This window comes from Acipenser ruthenus, unplaced genomic scaffold, assembly GCF_902713425.1.
Source record: "Acipenser ruthenus unplaced genomic scaffold, fAciRut3.2 maternal haplotype, whole genome shotgun sequence".
Taxonomy (NCBI): Eukaryota; Metazoa; Chordata; class Actinopteri; order Acipenseriformes; family Acipenseridae; genus Acipenser; species Acipenser ruthenus.
The window spans coordinates 229,349-245,890 of NW_026707313.1; the positions used below are offsets into that span (position 1 = coordinate 229,349).

The 16,542-nt window shown below is 43.2% G+C and overlaps 1 protein-coding gene across 1 annotated transcript; it reads right to left on the minus strand.

Annotated features, from left to right (window-relative positions):
- Window positions 1-1,813: 1,813 nt before the first annotated feature.
- Window positions 1,814-4,667, minus strand: LOC117413416 (gastrula zinc finger protein XlCGF7.1-like). Its single transcript, XM_034022949.3, has one exon. It carries the CDS (start codon window positions 4,665-4,667, stop codon window positions 3,834-3,836), a length of 834 nt encoding a protein of 277 aa, XP_033878840.3. The 3' UTR covers window positions 1,814-3,833.
- Window positions 4,668-16,542: the final 11,875 nt, after the last annotated feature.

A 16,542-nucleotide genomic window follows, 5' to 3' on the forward strand; every position in this document is an offset into this window, starting at 1 on the left:
TGTGAGCAGCCAGTTTCATCAAAAACAGTCCGCAGAGAACTCCACAGCGTGGGATACCATAGTGGCCAACGCCCTATTAAGTGACTTTACATTGGTGTTTCCATTTTTTTCCACTAAAATATATATATATATATAAAAACATTGTCAATGTAAAAAAATGAGTTAGAAAAATGCAACAGCCGTTAAACGGATGATATCAAACACAAAAGTTAGGAGAAGCAGTTAGGCCAATCTTGTCAAGCATCAAACAAATAGGCACACTTATGATTTCCATTACACGAGAGTAGATGTTAAAACATCATGCTGATTTGAACTCGGCTCTCGCCAAGATAAGCACCAACTAAGACGTAGCTTTACAGTAAACTAATGTGATCCATATGTGTCTCCCTCCATTTACGTTTCCTTCCATATGATGATGTAGATATCCTTCTGTCTGGTGTTATTGGCTGAAGTGTAATGCTGGCTCCAGGGATCAGCCTATTTTGCCTATCTGGCGCATCAGCACACACAACGGCTGCGATGCTGGCTCTGGGGATCAACCACAGTGCAGCCTCCCCAGCGCATCAGCATGACAACCGTCTGGACTGAGCTTAGTAGGGTACATCTCTGGGGTCTTCAGGTGGGCACCTTCCATCCTCAGTGTTTCGTCGACTAGCCCACGACACCTCAAGAGGGCTCGATGGTGATTCTGGCGTCCCAGCATCACTCCCCTCCGTCCCCCACTCAACTCAGCCCAGCTTACTTACCCGTACATCAGCGTTTCTTTCTATTGTGCTTGAGATCCCCAGCCAGAATCTTTCCATCTCAACTACAGCCAGTTGCTGCTCCTCTCTGCTGCTTCAGATAAGTTCTTCACTGTGCGACGCAACTCTTGGCCACTGAATCCGACGTCTCTGAGAAACCGGGTTGTAGAGTGTACCACAAATCCTCGACAACCCACCTCCACTGGGTAAACCCGGACTCTCCATCCTCGCTGTTCCGCTTCAGTGGCTAGTTGAGCATACCGCAGTTTCTTCCTCTCATACGCCTCATCTACAGCATCCTCCCATGGCACTGTTAACTCTACCAGGTGAACAAGGCGTGCTGATCCAGACCACAAGACAATATCAGGTCGAAGGTTAGTGGTGGCAATCTCAGGTGGAAAAATAAACCGTTGACCAACATCTGCCAGCATTTTTCAGTCTCTATCAGCTTCCAGTTCTCCTGGTCGAGGATTGCTTTTAAGTAATCTTGCATTTTTTATAGACACGTATATTTAGACTGTGATGTTTAATGTTGAGAATCAATAGATTTGAGCTATACTTCGTATTTTAGATTTATTTCTTACTTTGTATGGCTTGTTAGTTTCTGTTTTCAATAAACTGCTGCTATTCATTAAACCCTCCAGCTGTTAACTGTATTGTTCATTATAATCTTGATCTACACAAACTTATTCAATTGGAACTAATCAAATGCAAATTTGCACAGAAGTATATGTATCTTAATGTTCCTACACGCTCTTCAAACTCCTAGATTCTGCTGGCTTGCTCTGACAAGACCACAAGCTTCTTGAGAAAGCCTACAATACTTAGCCCTCAGTGACACTGCTGTTAATGTGAAGTGAAAGCACGATTCTGTCAGCATTCCCTGTGTGGGACACAGCAGCCACAATGTACAGCTCTGGCTGAATTTTAGGATTGAGACATAATAAAAAAACAAATAAAAAGAAACTATATGAACATAATTTTGATATTTTATTTAACATCATGTAATCAAAGAAACTACAAAATGATATCGCAAAAAAAAAAGTCTACCGGAAGCCACAATAGTAGCACAGTAGTGTAATTCAATATGTTAATGTGACATTAATTAGTAGGTTTCATTTGACTTTATAAAGCTAAATGAGTTCATTCTATAGGGTGATGATGCTAAACGTGAGGCCAGAGCTGTAGAGTTTAACACAGACTCCTCAAAGAAACACACAACAGTGTATTAGGAACAACATCCATCCTTTATCATTAACCGCTTACTCCTTTACAGGGTCGCGGTGAACCGGAGCCTAACCCGGCATACACAGGGCGCAAGGCGAGACTACACCCTGGACAGGACGCCAGATCATCACAGGGCACCACACACACTCACACACACACACACAAAGGGCAATTTAGAGTGACCAATCAACCAGGACAGCATGTCTTTGGACTGTGGGAGGAAACCAGAGTACCGGAGAAAACCCACGCGAACATGGGGAGAACATGCAAACTGCACACAGACAGTACCCTAGGCCGGATTTGAACCTAGGACCCTGGCGCTGTGAGGCAGCAGCGTTAACCACTACGCCACCGTGCCGCCCTTAGGAACAACAGTGATACAATTATCTCACCCACCCAGCTTTGAGTCCAAAGTCAAATGTTTCATTTTTATAATTTTTTTTTTTAATTATTAGTGCCTAGATACACATTCAAACAATGTTGTTGCAAAAATCGATATTCATATTCCTCTGCCTCCGTACTTGCTGTTTCAAATCAGGAAGCAGGGTGCTCAGGGTTGAAGTCAATTCCTATTTTTCAAATCCTTTTTAAAATCAATTCCTTCAAAAGGAATTGGAATTTGTATTTTAGATATATAATAATAATTGTTGTGATTGTTCAGCTTCTTTCATTTGAAGCCAATTTAATTGACAAACAAACAGCGAGTTCTTCAATTGAAATCATTTGTTGCCGCCGAAAATGTGAAGCTTGTTTTAACAGAATACTGCTGATTGTGATTTTGATCAACGATGATGTGTTGCAATTGAGTAAAAGGGAATTGGAATTGAGATTTCAAAAAGGTATTGAAAAAAAAGGTATTGACCTCCAACCTGACTTGCGATGTGACAGTCATACTTCCAACCCTGCAGTGCTTGAGTAATAAAAACAAATAAAAAACCACACAGTGCACTTCACATTGTTTCTTATATCTGGAGAACTGCCGACCCCATTGTGATGAAACTTGGTATTAACATTATACAACAAAAAGAATGATTGCAAACAAGAATATCTGTGAACACTAAAGAGTCATTTAGCAGATTTGTATCCAAAGCAACTTAGAAATGAGGGGGTGAACTGTGCATCATCAACAACCGCTACTGCTGCATAAGAACATAAGAAAAACATAAGAAAGTTTACAAACGAGAGGAGGCCATTCAGCCCATCTTGCTCGTTTGGTTGTTAGTAGCTTATTGATCCCAGAATCTCATCAAGCAGCTTCTTGAAGGATCCCAGGGTGTCAGTTTCAACAACATTACTGGGGAGTTGGTTCCAGACCCTCACAATTCTCTGTGTAAAAAAGTGCCTCCTATTTTCTGTTCTGAATGCCCCTTTATCTAATCTCCATTTGTGACCCCTGGTCCTTGTTTCTTTTTTCAGGTCGAAAAAGTCCCCTGGGTCGACATTGTCTATACCTTTTAGGATTTTGAATGTTTGAATCAGATCGCTGAGTAGTCTTCTTTGTTCAAGACTGAATAGATTCAATTCTTTGAGCCTGTCTGCATACGACATGCCTTTTAAACCCGGGATAATTCTGGTTGCTCTTCTTTGCACTCTTTCTAGAGCAGCAATATTCTATTTGTAACAAGGTGACCAGAACTGAACATCATTTTTTAGGTGAGGTCTTACTAATGCACAGTCACTTCCAATAGGACCTCGGTTTTTACATCTCATCCGAAGGAATTGCTCATGGTCACATATACAGTGAGTCAGTGGCTGAGCTGGGATTGGACTGGGAACCTCCTGGTAACAAGTCCCTTTCTCTAACCACTGGACCACCATAAAAAAAGAAAAGAAATGTACAAGAAAAAAAAAAAAAACATTTTCCTAAGTGCCAATAGGAAACGCAGTTTCCAGTTGGCACCTATGAGCTTTGAGCTGGTTGAAGGTGAATCTGCCCCGGCAGTGACCGCACCGATACGGCTTCTCTCCTGTGTGAAGTCTCCGGTGCTTGGTCAGGGTCCCGGCTCGTGTGAAACTCTTCCCACACTGCTCGCACTGAAACGGCTTCTCTCCTGTGTGAGTGCGCTGATGTGTCTTCAGATTCTCCAGCTGACTGAAGCTCTTCCTGCAATCGCTGCACTGGAACGGCTTCTCTCCTGTGTGAGTGCGCTGATGTGTCTTCAGATTCTCCAGCTGACTGAAGCTCTTCCCGCACTCCGAGCAGCAGAACGGTTTCTCTCTGGTGTGGACGCGGCGGTGGTTCCGCAGGTGCTCCAGCTGTCCGAAGCTCTTCTCACACTCGCTGCAGGGGTACGGTTTCTCTCCTGTGTGAGTGCGCCGGTGGGTTCTCAGGCTCCAGGAGTGAGTGAAGCTCTTCTCACAGTCTGGACACTCGTAAGGGGTTTCCCCAGTGTGAATTCTCCAGTGTTCTTTGAGGTTGCCCAGCTGGGTGAAAATCTTCTCGCATTCGCTGCACTGATAGGGTTTCTCTCCAGTGTGAGTGCGCTGGTGTGTTTTGAGGTGCCCGGAGTGAGTGAAGGCCCGCCCACATTCAGGGCAGCGGTGGGAGGTGACAGAGAGGTTGGTTTCTTCGCTTATCATGACCTCGATCTTGTTGGTGTCTTCCGGTTTAACAGTAAAGAGTTCGAATTTGGTGTCGCCCGTGGTGACGGGGGCTTCCAATTTGGGTGCCTCCTCTTTGAGCGGGATGAAATCCATCTTTTCAAAGAGAAATAGAGACTAAACTTAATATTAGTGAGATATATATATATATATATATATATATATATATATATATATATATATATAATGTATTTATAGGGGTGTAATGATTCATTGTGTATTGATGGATCATGATACTTTCTTGCATAGCAGTTAGACTGTACTGGATTGACATTGCTGGGATGGGAATGCCTCCAATTGCACAGCATTGTCACCCATTCCAGGTTTTACTACAAGCTTGATTAGCCCCAATGCATACAGGTAACAAGCTCAGGTGTGTTATTAAACGCCTAGTGAAACCAGGAATAGATTAAATTGCTATGCAGCTGGAGTCTTTTTTTTCAAGTTTCATGTTTTTTCCCCCCCTCAGTTTACCACACTTTGCTGTGCTTTTACTACAGGAAACTTTTATAAGGGGTAGTTTACCCTGTTTTTGAATATGCTTTACTATACCTCTGTGCTGTACAATGCTTCACTGAGCTTTGTGAAACTTCCCTATGCTTTACCACAAACTCTCTGTGTTTTACAATGCTTCCCTATGCTTTACCAGACCTCTCTGTGCTTTACAATGCTTCCCTATGCTTTACCAGACCTCTCTGTGCTTTACAATGCTTCCCTATGCTTTACCAGACCTCTCTGTGCTTTACAATGCTTGCCTATGCTTTACCAGACCTCTCTGTGCTTTACAATGCTTCCCTATGCTTTACCAGACATCTCTATGATTTACAATGCATCCCTATGCTTTACCAGACATCTCTATGCTTTACAATGCATCCCTGTGCTTTACCAGACAGCTCTGTGCTTTACAATGCTTGTCTATGCTTTACCAGACCTCTCTGTGCTTTACAATGCTTCCCTATGCTTTACCAGACATCTCTATGCTTTACAATGCATCCCTATGCTTTACCAGACATCTCTATGCTTTACAATGCTTCCCTATGCTTTACCAGACCTCTCTGTGCTTTACAATGCATCCCTGTGCTTTACCACACCTCTCTGTGCTTTACAATGCTTCCCTGTGCTTTACCACACCTCTCTGTGCTTTACAATGCTTCCCTATGATTTACCACACCTCTCTGTGCTTTACAATGCTTCCCTATGCTTTACCACACCTCTCTGTGCTTTACAATGCTTCCCTGTGCTTTACCAGACCTCTCTGTGCTTTACAATGCTTCCCTATGCTTTACCAGACCTCTCTGTGCTTTACAATGCTTCCCTATGCTTTACCAGACCTCTCTGTGCTTTACAATGCTTCCCTATGCTTTACCACACCTCTCTGTGCTTTACAATGCTTCCCTATGCTTTACCACACCTCTCTGTGCTTTACAATGCTTCCCTATGCTTTACCAGACCTCTCTGTGCTTTACAATGCTTCCCTATGCTTTACCAGACCTCTCTGTGCTTTACAATGCTTCCCTATGCTTCACCACACCTCTCTGTGCTTTACAATGCTTCCATATGCTTTACCACACCTCTCTGTGCTTTACAATGCTTCCCTATGCTTTACCACACCTCTATGTGCTTTACAATGCTTCCCTATGCTTTACCACACCTCTCTGTGCTTTACAATGCTTCCCTATGCTTTACCAGACCTCTCTGTGCTTTACAATGCTTCCCTGTGCTTTACCAGACCTCTCTGAGCTTTACAATGCTTCCCTGTGCTTTACCAGACCTCTCTGTGCTTTACAATGCTTCCCTATGCTTTACCAGACCTCTCTGTGCTTTACAATGCTTCCCTATGCTATACCACACCTCTCTGTGCTTTACAATGCTTCCCTATGCTTTACCAGACCTCTCTGTGCTTTACAATGCTTCCCTATGCTTTACCACACCTCTCTGTGCTTTACAATACTTCCCTATGCTTTACCACACCTCTCTGTGCTTTACAATGCTTCCCTATGCTTTACCAGACCTCTCTGTGCTTTACAATGCTTCCCTATGCTTTACCAGACCTCTCTGTGCTTTACAATGCTTCCCTATGCTTTACCACACCTCTCTGTGATTTACAATGCTTCCCTATGCTTTACCAGACCTCTCTGTGCTTTACAATGCTTGCCTATGCTTTACCAGACCTCTGTGCTTTACAATGCTTCCCTATGCTTTACCAGACATCTCTATGATTTACAACGCATCCCTATGCTTTACCAGACATCTCTATGCTTTACAATGCATCCCTGTGCTTTACCAGACAGCTCTGTGCTTTACAATGCTTGTCTATGCTTTACCAGACCTCTCTGAGCTTTACAATGCTTCCCCATGCTTTACCAGACATCTCTATGCTTTACAATGCATCCCTATGCTTTACCAGACATCTCTATGCTTTACAATGCTTCCCTATGCTTTACCAGACCTCTCTGTGCTTTACAATGCATCCCTGTGCTTTACCACACCTCTCTGTGCTTTACAATGCTTCCCTGTGCTTTACCACACCTCTCTGTGCTTTACAATGCTTCCCTATGATTTACCACACCTCTCTGTGCTTTACAATGCTTCCCTATGCTTTACCACACCTCTCTGTGCTTTACAATGCTTCCCTATGCTTTACCAGACCTCTCTGTGCTTTACAATGCTTCCCTGTGCTTTACCAGACCTCTCTGTGCTTTACAATGCTTCCCTATGCTTTACCAGACCTCTCTGTGCTTTACAATGCTTCCCTATGCTTTACCAGACCTCTCTGTGCTTTACAATGCTTCCCTGAGCTTTACCACACCTCTCTGTGCTTTACAATGCTTCCCTATGCTTTACCAGACCTCTCTGTGCTTTACAATGCTTCCCTATGCTTTACCAGACCTCTCTGTGCTTTACAATGCTTCCCTATGCTTCACCACACCTCTCTGTGCTTTACAATGCTTCCCTATGCTTTACCACACCTCTCTGTGCTTTACAATGCTTCCCTATGCTTTACCACACCTCTATGTGCTTTACAATGCTTCCCTATGCTTTACCACACCTCTCTGTGCTTTACAATGATTCCCTATGCTTTACCAGACCTCTCTGTGCTTTACAATGCTTCCCTGTGCTTTACCAGACCTCTCTGAGCTTTACAATGCTTCCCTGTGCTTTACCAGACCTCTCTGTGCTTTACAATGCTTCCCTATGCTTTACCAGACCTCTCTGTGCTTTACAATGCTTCCCTATGCTTTACCACACCTCTCTGTGCTTTACAATGCTTCCCTATGCTTTACCAGACCTCTCTGTGTTTTACAATGCTTCCCTATGCTTTACCACACCTCTCTGTGCTTTACAATGCTTCCCTATGCTTTACCACACCTCTCTGTGCTTTACAATGCTTCCCTGTGCTTTACCACACCTCTCTGTGCTTTACAATGCTTCCCTATGCTTTACCAGACCTCTCTGTGCTTTACAATGCATCCCTATGCTTTACCAGACCTCTCTGTGCTTTACAATGCTTCCCTATGCTTTACCACACCTCTCTGTGCTTTACAATGCTTCCCTATGCTTTACCAGACCTCTCTGTGCTTTACAATGCTTCCCTATGCTTTACCACACCTCTCTGTGCTTTACAATGCTTCCCTATGCTTTACCAGACCTCTCTGTGCTTTACAATGCTTCCCTATTCTTTACCAGACCTCTCTGTGCTTTACAATGCTTCCCTATGCTTCACCACACCTCTCTGTGCTTTACAATGCTTCCCTATGCTTTACCACACCTCTCTGTGCATTACAATGCTTCCCTATGCTTTACCACACCTCTATGTGCTTTACAATGCTTCCCTATGCTTTACCACACCTCTCTGTGCTTTACAATGCTTCCCTATGCTTTACCAGACCTCTCTGTGCTTTACAATGCTTCCCTGTGCTTTACCAGACCTCTCTGAGCTTTACAATGCTTCCCTGTGCTTTACCAGACCTCTCTGTGCTTTACAATGCTTCCCTATGCTTTACCAGACCTCTCTGTGCTTTACAATGCTTCCCTATGCTTTACCAGACCTCTCTGTGCTTTACAATGCTTCCCTATGCTTTACCAGACCTCTCTGTGCTTTACAATGCTTCCCTATGCTTTACCACACCTCTCTGTGCTTTACAATGCTTCCCTATGCTTTACCACACCTCTCTGTGCTTTACAATGCTTCCCTGTGCTTTACCACACCTCTCTGTGCTTTACAATGCTTCCCTATGCTTTACCAGACCTCTCTGTGCTTTACAATGCATCCCTATGCTTTACCAGACCTCTCTGTGCTTTACAATGCTTCCCTATGCTTTACCACACCTCTCTGTGCTTTACAATGCTTCCCTATGCTTTACCAGACCTCTCTGTGCTTTACAATGCTTCCCTATGCTTTACCAGACATCTCTATGCTTTACAATGCATCCCTGTGCTTTACCACACCTCTCTGTGCTTTACAATGCTTCCTTGTGCTTTACCACACCTCTCTGTGCTTTACAATGCTTCCCAATGCTTTACCAGACCTCTCTGTGCTTTACAATGCATCCCTGTGCTTTACCACACCTCTCTGTGCTTTACAATGCTTCCCTATGCTTTACCACACCTCTCTGTGCTTTACAATGCTTCCCTGTGCTTTACCACACCTCTCTGTGCTTTACAATGCTTCCCTATGCTTTACCAGACCTCTCTGTGCTTTACAATGCTTCCCTATGCTTTACCAGACCTCTCTGTGCTTTACAATGCTTCCCTATGCTTTACCACACCTCTCTGTGCTTTACAATGCTTCCCTATGCTTTACCAGACCTCTCTGTGCTTTACAATGCTTCCCTATGCTTTACAAGACATCTCTATGCTTTACAATGCATCCCTGTGCTTTACCACACCTCTCTGTGCTTTACAATGCTTCCCAGTGCTTTACCACACCTCTCTGTGCTTTACAATGCTTCCCTATGCTTTACCAGACCTCTCTGTGCTTTACAATGCATCCCTGTGCTTTACCACACCTCTATGTGCTTTACAATGCTTCCCTGTGCTTTACCACACCTCTCTGTGCTTTACAATGTTTCCCTATGCTTTACCAGACCTCTCTGTGCTTTACAATGCTTCCCTATGCTTTACCAGACCTCTCTGTGCTTTACAATGCTTGCCTATGCTTTACCAGACCTCTCTGTGCTTTACAATGCTTCCCTATGCTTTACCAGACATCTCTATGCTTTACAATGCATCCCTATGCTTTACCAGACATCTCTATGCTTTACAATGCATCCCTATGCTTTACCAGACATCTCTGTGCTTTACAATGCTTGTCTATGCTTTACCAGACCTCTCTGTGCTTTACAATGCTTCCCTATGCTTTACCAGACATCTCTATGCTTTACAATGCATCCCTATGCTTTACCAGACATCTCTATGCTTTACAATGCTTCCCTATGCTTTACCAGACCTCTCTGTGCTTTACAATGCATCCCTGTGCTTTACCACACCTCACTGTGCTTTACAATGCTTCCCTGTGCTTTACCACACCTCTCTGTGCTTTACAATGCTTCCCTATGATTTACCACACCTCTCTGTGCTTTACAATGCTTCCCTATGCTTTACCACACCTCTCTGTGCTTTACAATGCTTCCCTATGCTTTACCAGACCTCTCTGTGCTTTACAATGCTTCCCTGTGCTTTACCAGACCTCTCTGTGCTTTACAATGCTTCCCTATGCTTTACCAGACCTCTCTGTGCTTTACAATGCTTCCCTATGCTTTACCAGACCTCTCTGTGCTTTACAATGCTTCCCTGAGCTTTACCACACCTCTCTGTGCTTTACAATGCTTCCCTATGCTTTACCAGACCTCTCTGTGCTTTACAATGCTTCCCTATGCTTTACCAGACCTCTCTGTGCTTTACAATGCTTCCCTATGCTTTACCAGACCTCTCTGTGCTTTACAACGCTTCCCTGAGCTTTACCACACCTCTCTGTGCTTTACAATGCTTCCCTATGCTTTACCAGACCTCTCTGTGCTTTACAATGCTTCCCTATGCTTTACCACACCTCTCTGTGCTTTACAATGCTTCCCTATGCTTTACCAGACCTCTCTGTGCTTTACAATGCTTCCCTATGCTTTACCAGACCTCTCTGTGCTTTACAATGCTTCCCTATGCTTCACCACACCTCTCTGTGCTTTACAATGCTTCCCTATGCTTTACCAGACCTCTCTGTGCTTTACAATGCTTCCCTATGCTTTACCAGACCTCTCTGTGCTTTACAATGCTTCCCTATGCTTTACCACACCTCTATGTGCTTTACAATGCTTCCCTATGCTTTACCACACCTCTCTGTGCTTTACAATGCTTCCCTGTGCTTTACCAGACCTCTCTGTGCTTTACAATGCTTCCCTATGCTTTACCAGACCTCTCTGTGCTTTACACTGCTTCCCTATGCTTTACCACACCTCTCTGTGCTTTACAATGCTTCCCTATGCTTTACCACACCTCTCTGTGCTTTACAATGCTTCCCTATGCTTTACCACACCTCTCTGTGCTTTACAATGCTTCCCTATGCTTTACCACACCTCTCTGTGCTTTACAATGCTTCCCTATGCTTTACCACACCTCTCTGTGCTTTACAATGCTTCCCTATGCTTTACCAGACCTCTCTGTGCTTTACAATGCTTCCCTATGCTTTACCAGACCTCTCTGTGCTTTACAATGCTTCCCTATGCTTTACCAGACCTCTCTGTGCTTTACAATGTTTCCCTATGCTTTACCAGACCTCTCTGTGCTTTACAATGTTTCCCTATGCTTTACCAGACCTCTCTGTGCTTTACAATGCTTCCCTATGCTTTACCAGACCTCTCTGTGCTTTACAATGTTTCCCTATGCTTTACCAGACCTCTCTGTGCTTTACAATGCTTCCCTATGCTTTACCAGACCTCTCTGTGCTTTACAATGCTTCCCTATACTTTACCACACCTCTCTGTGCTTTACAATGCATCCCTGTGCTTTACCACACCTCTCTGTGCTTTACAATGCTTCCCTGTGCTTTACCACACCTCTCTGTGCTTTACAATGCTTCCCTGTGCTTTACCACACCTCTCTGTGCTTTACAATGCTTCCCTATGCTTTACCAGACCTCTCTGTGCTTTACAATGCTTCCCTATGCTTTACCAGACCTCTCTGTGCTTTACAATGCTTCCCTATGCTTTACCACACCTCTCTGTGCTTTACAATGCTTCCCTATGCTTTACCAGACCTCTCTGTGCTTTACAATGCTTCCCTATGCTTTACCAGACATCTCTATGCTTTACAATGCATCCCTGTGCTTTACCACACCTCTCTGTGCTTTACAATGCTTCCCAGTGCTTTACCACACCTCTCTGTGCTTTACAATGCTTCCCTATGCTTTACCAGACCTCTCTGTGCTTTACAATGCATCCCTGTGCTTTACCACACCTCTATGTGCTTTACAATGCTTCCCTGTGCTTTACCACACCTCTCTGTGCTTTACAATGTTTCCCTATGCTTTACCAGACCTCTCTGTGCTTTACAATGCTTCCCTATGCTTTACCAGACCTCTCTGTGCTTTACAATGCTTGCCTATGCTTTACCAGACCTCTCTGTGCTTTACAATGCTTCCCTATGCTTTACCAGACATCTCTATGCTTTACAATGCATCCCTATGCTTTACCAGACATCTCTATGCTTTACAATGCATCCCTATGCTTTACCAGACATCTCTGTGCTTTACAATGCTTGTCTATGCTTTACCAGACCTCTCTGTGCTTTACAATGCTTCCCTATGCTTTACCAGACATCTCTATGCTTTACAATGCATCCCTATGCTTTACCAGACATCTCTATGCTTTACAATGCTTCCCTATGCTTTACCAGACCTCTCTGTGCTTTACAATGCATCCCTGTGCTTTACCACACCTCTCTGTGCTTTACAATGCTTCCCTGTGCTTTACCACACCTCTCTGTGCTTTACAATGCTTCCCTATGATTTACCACACCTCTCTGTGCTTTACAATGCTTCCCTATGCTTTACCACACCTCTCTGTGCTTTACAATGCTTCCCTATGCTTTACCAGACCTCTCTGTGCTTTACAATGCTTCCCTGTGCTTTACCAGACCTCTCTGTGCTTTACAATGCTTCCCTATGCTTTACCAGACCTCTCTGTGCTTTACAATGCTTCCCTATGCTTTACCAGACCTCTCTGTGCTTTACAATGCTTCCCTGAGCTTTACCACACCTCTCTGTGCTTTACAATGCTTCCCTATGCTTTACCAGACCTCTCTGTGCTTTACAATGCTTCCCTATGCTTTACCAGACCTCTCTGTGCTTTACAATGCTTCCCTATGCTTTACCAGACCTCTCTGTGCTTTACAATGCTTCCCTGAGCTTTACCACACCTCTCTGTGCTTTACAATGCTTCCCTATGCTTTACCAGACCTCTCTGTGCTTTACAATGCTTCCCTATGCTTTACCACACCTCTCTGTGCTTTACAATGCTTCCCTATGCTTTACCAGACCTCTCTGTGCTTTACAATGCTTCCCTATGCTTTACCAGACCTCTCTGTGCTTTACAATGCTTCCCTATGCTTCACCACACCTCTCTGTGCTTTACAATGCTTCCCTATGCTTTACCAGACCTCTCTGTGCTTTACAATGCTTCCCTATGCTTTACCAGACCTCTCTGTGCTTTACAATGCTTCCCTATGCTTTACCACACCTCTATGTGCTTTACAATGCTTCCCTATGCTTTACCAGACCTCTCTGTGCTTTACAATGCTTCCCTGTGCTTTACCAGACCTCTCTGTGCTTTACAATGCTTCCCTATGCTTTACCAGACCTCTCTGTGCTTTACAATGCTTCCCTATGCTTTACCACACCTCTCTGTGCTTTACAATGCTTCCCTATGCTTTACCAGACCTCTCTGTGCTTTACAATGCTTCCCTATGCTTTACCACACCTCTCTGTGCTTTACAATGCTTCCATATGCTTTACCACACCTCTCTGTGCTTTACAATGCTTCCCTATGCTTTACCACACCTCTCTGTGCTTTACAATGCTTCCCTATGCTTTACCAGACCTCTCTGTGCTTTACAATGCTTCCCTATGCTTTACCAGACCTCTCTGTGCTTTACAATGCTTCCCTATGCTTTACCAGACCTCTCTGTGCTTTACAATGTTTCCCTATGCTTTACCAGACCTCTCTGTGCTTTACAATGTTTCCCTATGCTTTACCAGACCTCTCTGTGCTTTACAATGCTTCCCTATGCTTTACCAGACCTCTCTGTGCTTTACAATGCTTCCCTATACTTTACCACACCTCTCTGTGCTTTACAATGTTTCCCTATGCTTTACCAGACCTCTCTGTGCTTTACAATGCTTCCCTATGCTTTACCAGACCTCTCCGTGTGCTTTACCGTGCCTCTCTCTGTACTTTACAATGCTTCATTACACTTTGCTGTGCTTTTACTGTGGGACCGCTTTACACGAGAGTCAGATCACTACACACAAAATTCACTTTACAGCTAACACAGTTGCGTATCAAATATTTGTTGACAGAGGCGATTTTGTTCGATTAAAAAAAAAATACAATTTAGAAAGTTGTGTAACTCTGTATTGTATATGAAATGAATGACTCGGTTAAATTATAAGTTTTTTTTTTTTTGTTTGTGTTTGCTATCAAAATAGAAATTAAACAAAAAAAAAAAAAAATTTGCAATGAAAGAAAGTGCCTTTTTAATATTTAACCGGCAACAATAACATAAATACACATGACAGTGAACTCAGTCTCGTATGAGTCGAAGAATGAAAGCAGTTTGTTATTCCATATTTTTGTTTTTAATTCATTAAAATAATACCGTATTTACCTTACGTCCTCCTCTCTCTTTCTCAAGCTTCCGGTTGTCAGCAAAGGCGTCTGGGACTGGGAGGAGCAAACAGCCGGCCGCAGTGCCTCTGGGAGTTGTAGTTGTTAAGCGAATCGTAGCGTTGGTGTGATTGAAAGGTAGTAAAGGCGTAGAAAAACAAAACCGACGCTTGTCAGGAGATATGGAGAAACAAGAGCAGATACATTTAATAGAACATAGTAATAATAAAGCAGGTACATCGGGACAGAGAGAGAAACACAAAGTCAGGGAGCTCATGTTAATGGAATTTTGTAAATGTATGTTCTGTATTTATTAGTTACATGACAGTGTAATGTACCCGGTTGCACTTTGTGAAAATGAATGACACTTGAGTGTATAATCGCTGTGCATCTCATTTCATATTGTACTTGAGTAAACTATTTAAAGATGAATCTTGCATTGTAGGCTAACCCTATCTACAGCTCCTAATGCGTGGTTTTAAATTTATGAATCTTGCATTGTAGGCTAACCCTATCTACAGCTCCTAATGCGTGGATTTAAATTTATGAATCTTGTATTATAGGCTAACCCTATCTACAGCTCCTAATGCGTGGATTTAAATTTATGAATCTTGTATTATAGGCTAACCCTATCTACAGCTCCTAATGCGTGGTTTTTAATTTATGAATCTTGCATTGTAGGCTAACCCTATCTACAGCTCCTAATGCGTGGTTTTTAATTTATGAATCTTGTATTGTAGGCTAACCCTATCTACAGCTCCTAATGCGTGGTTTTTAATTTGTGAAAGAATTGTTTTGATGTGTGATTTGCTTTTGTAATATTGTCATTATTTGTTAATAAAGTTATTTTGAAAAATGAAATGATCTATCTCTCTACCTGTCTGACGCAGTGAATGCTGGGTGTGGATGGGAAGGTGTCGCTTTGTTTTCATTTGTTTTTTTATTAGTGTTTTGTTATTTCGTGTTAATATCTGAGCTGACTTTTGTCATCAATATCGGCCAGCATGGTCGCGTCAGAGGCAGGGCTCCTCCAAACGTTTCCTTTGAAAGGTTAACCCACATGGGGCATGGGGTTCAGATATCTCCAGAGGAGTCCATTCCTCTGGAGAAATGTGTTCCTGCAGTAGATGGTGGTGTTGGGTAAATGTAAAACATTTAAAATGCCTATCCATAGTATCGTATCAGAATATGAGAGATCTGGATTTGTTTCTGGGTTATTTATTTTTTAAATCTAGGTACTATATATATATATATATATATATATATATATATATATATATATATATATATATATATATATATATAATGTGCACGTGAATTTTGAGATTGTGAAACTTACTAGGTCTTTTTATTACTTCATTGAGACAAAAGGCAAACCTTCACTTTGCTGATAAATGCTTGGGTGAATTGTGTCTGTGGGAGAGGGGACTATGAGAGGGTACAAAGGGGGTTAGAGAGAATGGAGTGTCTGTGCACAGCACAAGCAGGAATCAGAGTGACAGTGAGAGAGAATGGAGTGTCTGTGCACAGTACAAGCAGGAATCAGAGTGACAGTGAGAGAGAATGGAGTGTCTGTGCACAGCACAAGCAGGAATCAGAGTGACAGTGAGAGAGAATGGAGTGTCTGTGCACAGCACAAGCAGGAATCAGAGTGACAGTGAGAGAGAATGGAGTGTCTGTGCACAGTACAAGCAGGAATCAGAGTGACAGTGAGAGAGAATGAAGTGTCTGTGCACAGTACAAGCAGGAATCAGAGTGACAGTGTGAGAGAATGGAGTGTCTGTGCACAGTACAAGCAGGAATCAGAGTGACAGTGAGAGAGAATGGAGTGTCTGTGCACAGTACAAGCAGGAATCAGAGTGACAGTGAGAGAATGGAGTGTCTGTGAACAGTACAAGCAGGAATCAGAGTGACAGTGTGAGAGAATGGAGTGTCTGTGCACAGTACAAGCAGGAATCAGAGTGACAGTGAGAGAGAATGGAGTGTCTGTGCACAGTACAAGCAGGAATCAGAGTGACAGTGAGAGAATGGAGTGTCTGTGAACAGTACAAGCAGGAATCAGAGTGACAGTGAGAGAGAATGGAGTGTCTGTGCAC

Excerpts from the sequence above, each read along its gene's own strand:
- LOC117413416 (XM_034022949.3), bottom strand. The coding sequence starts at position 4,667 with ATGGATTTCATCCCGCTCAAAGAGGAGGCACCCAAATTGGAAGCCCCC.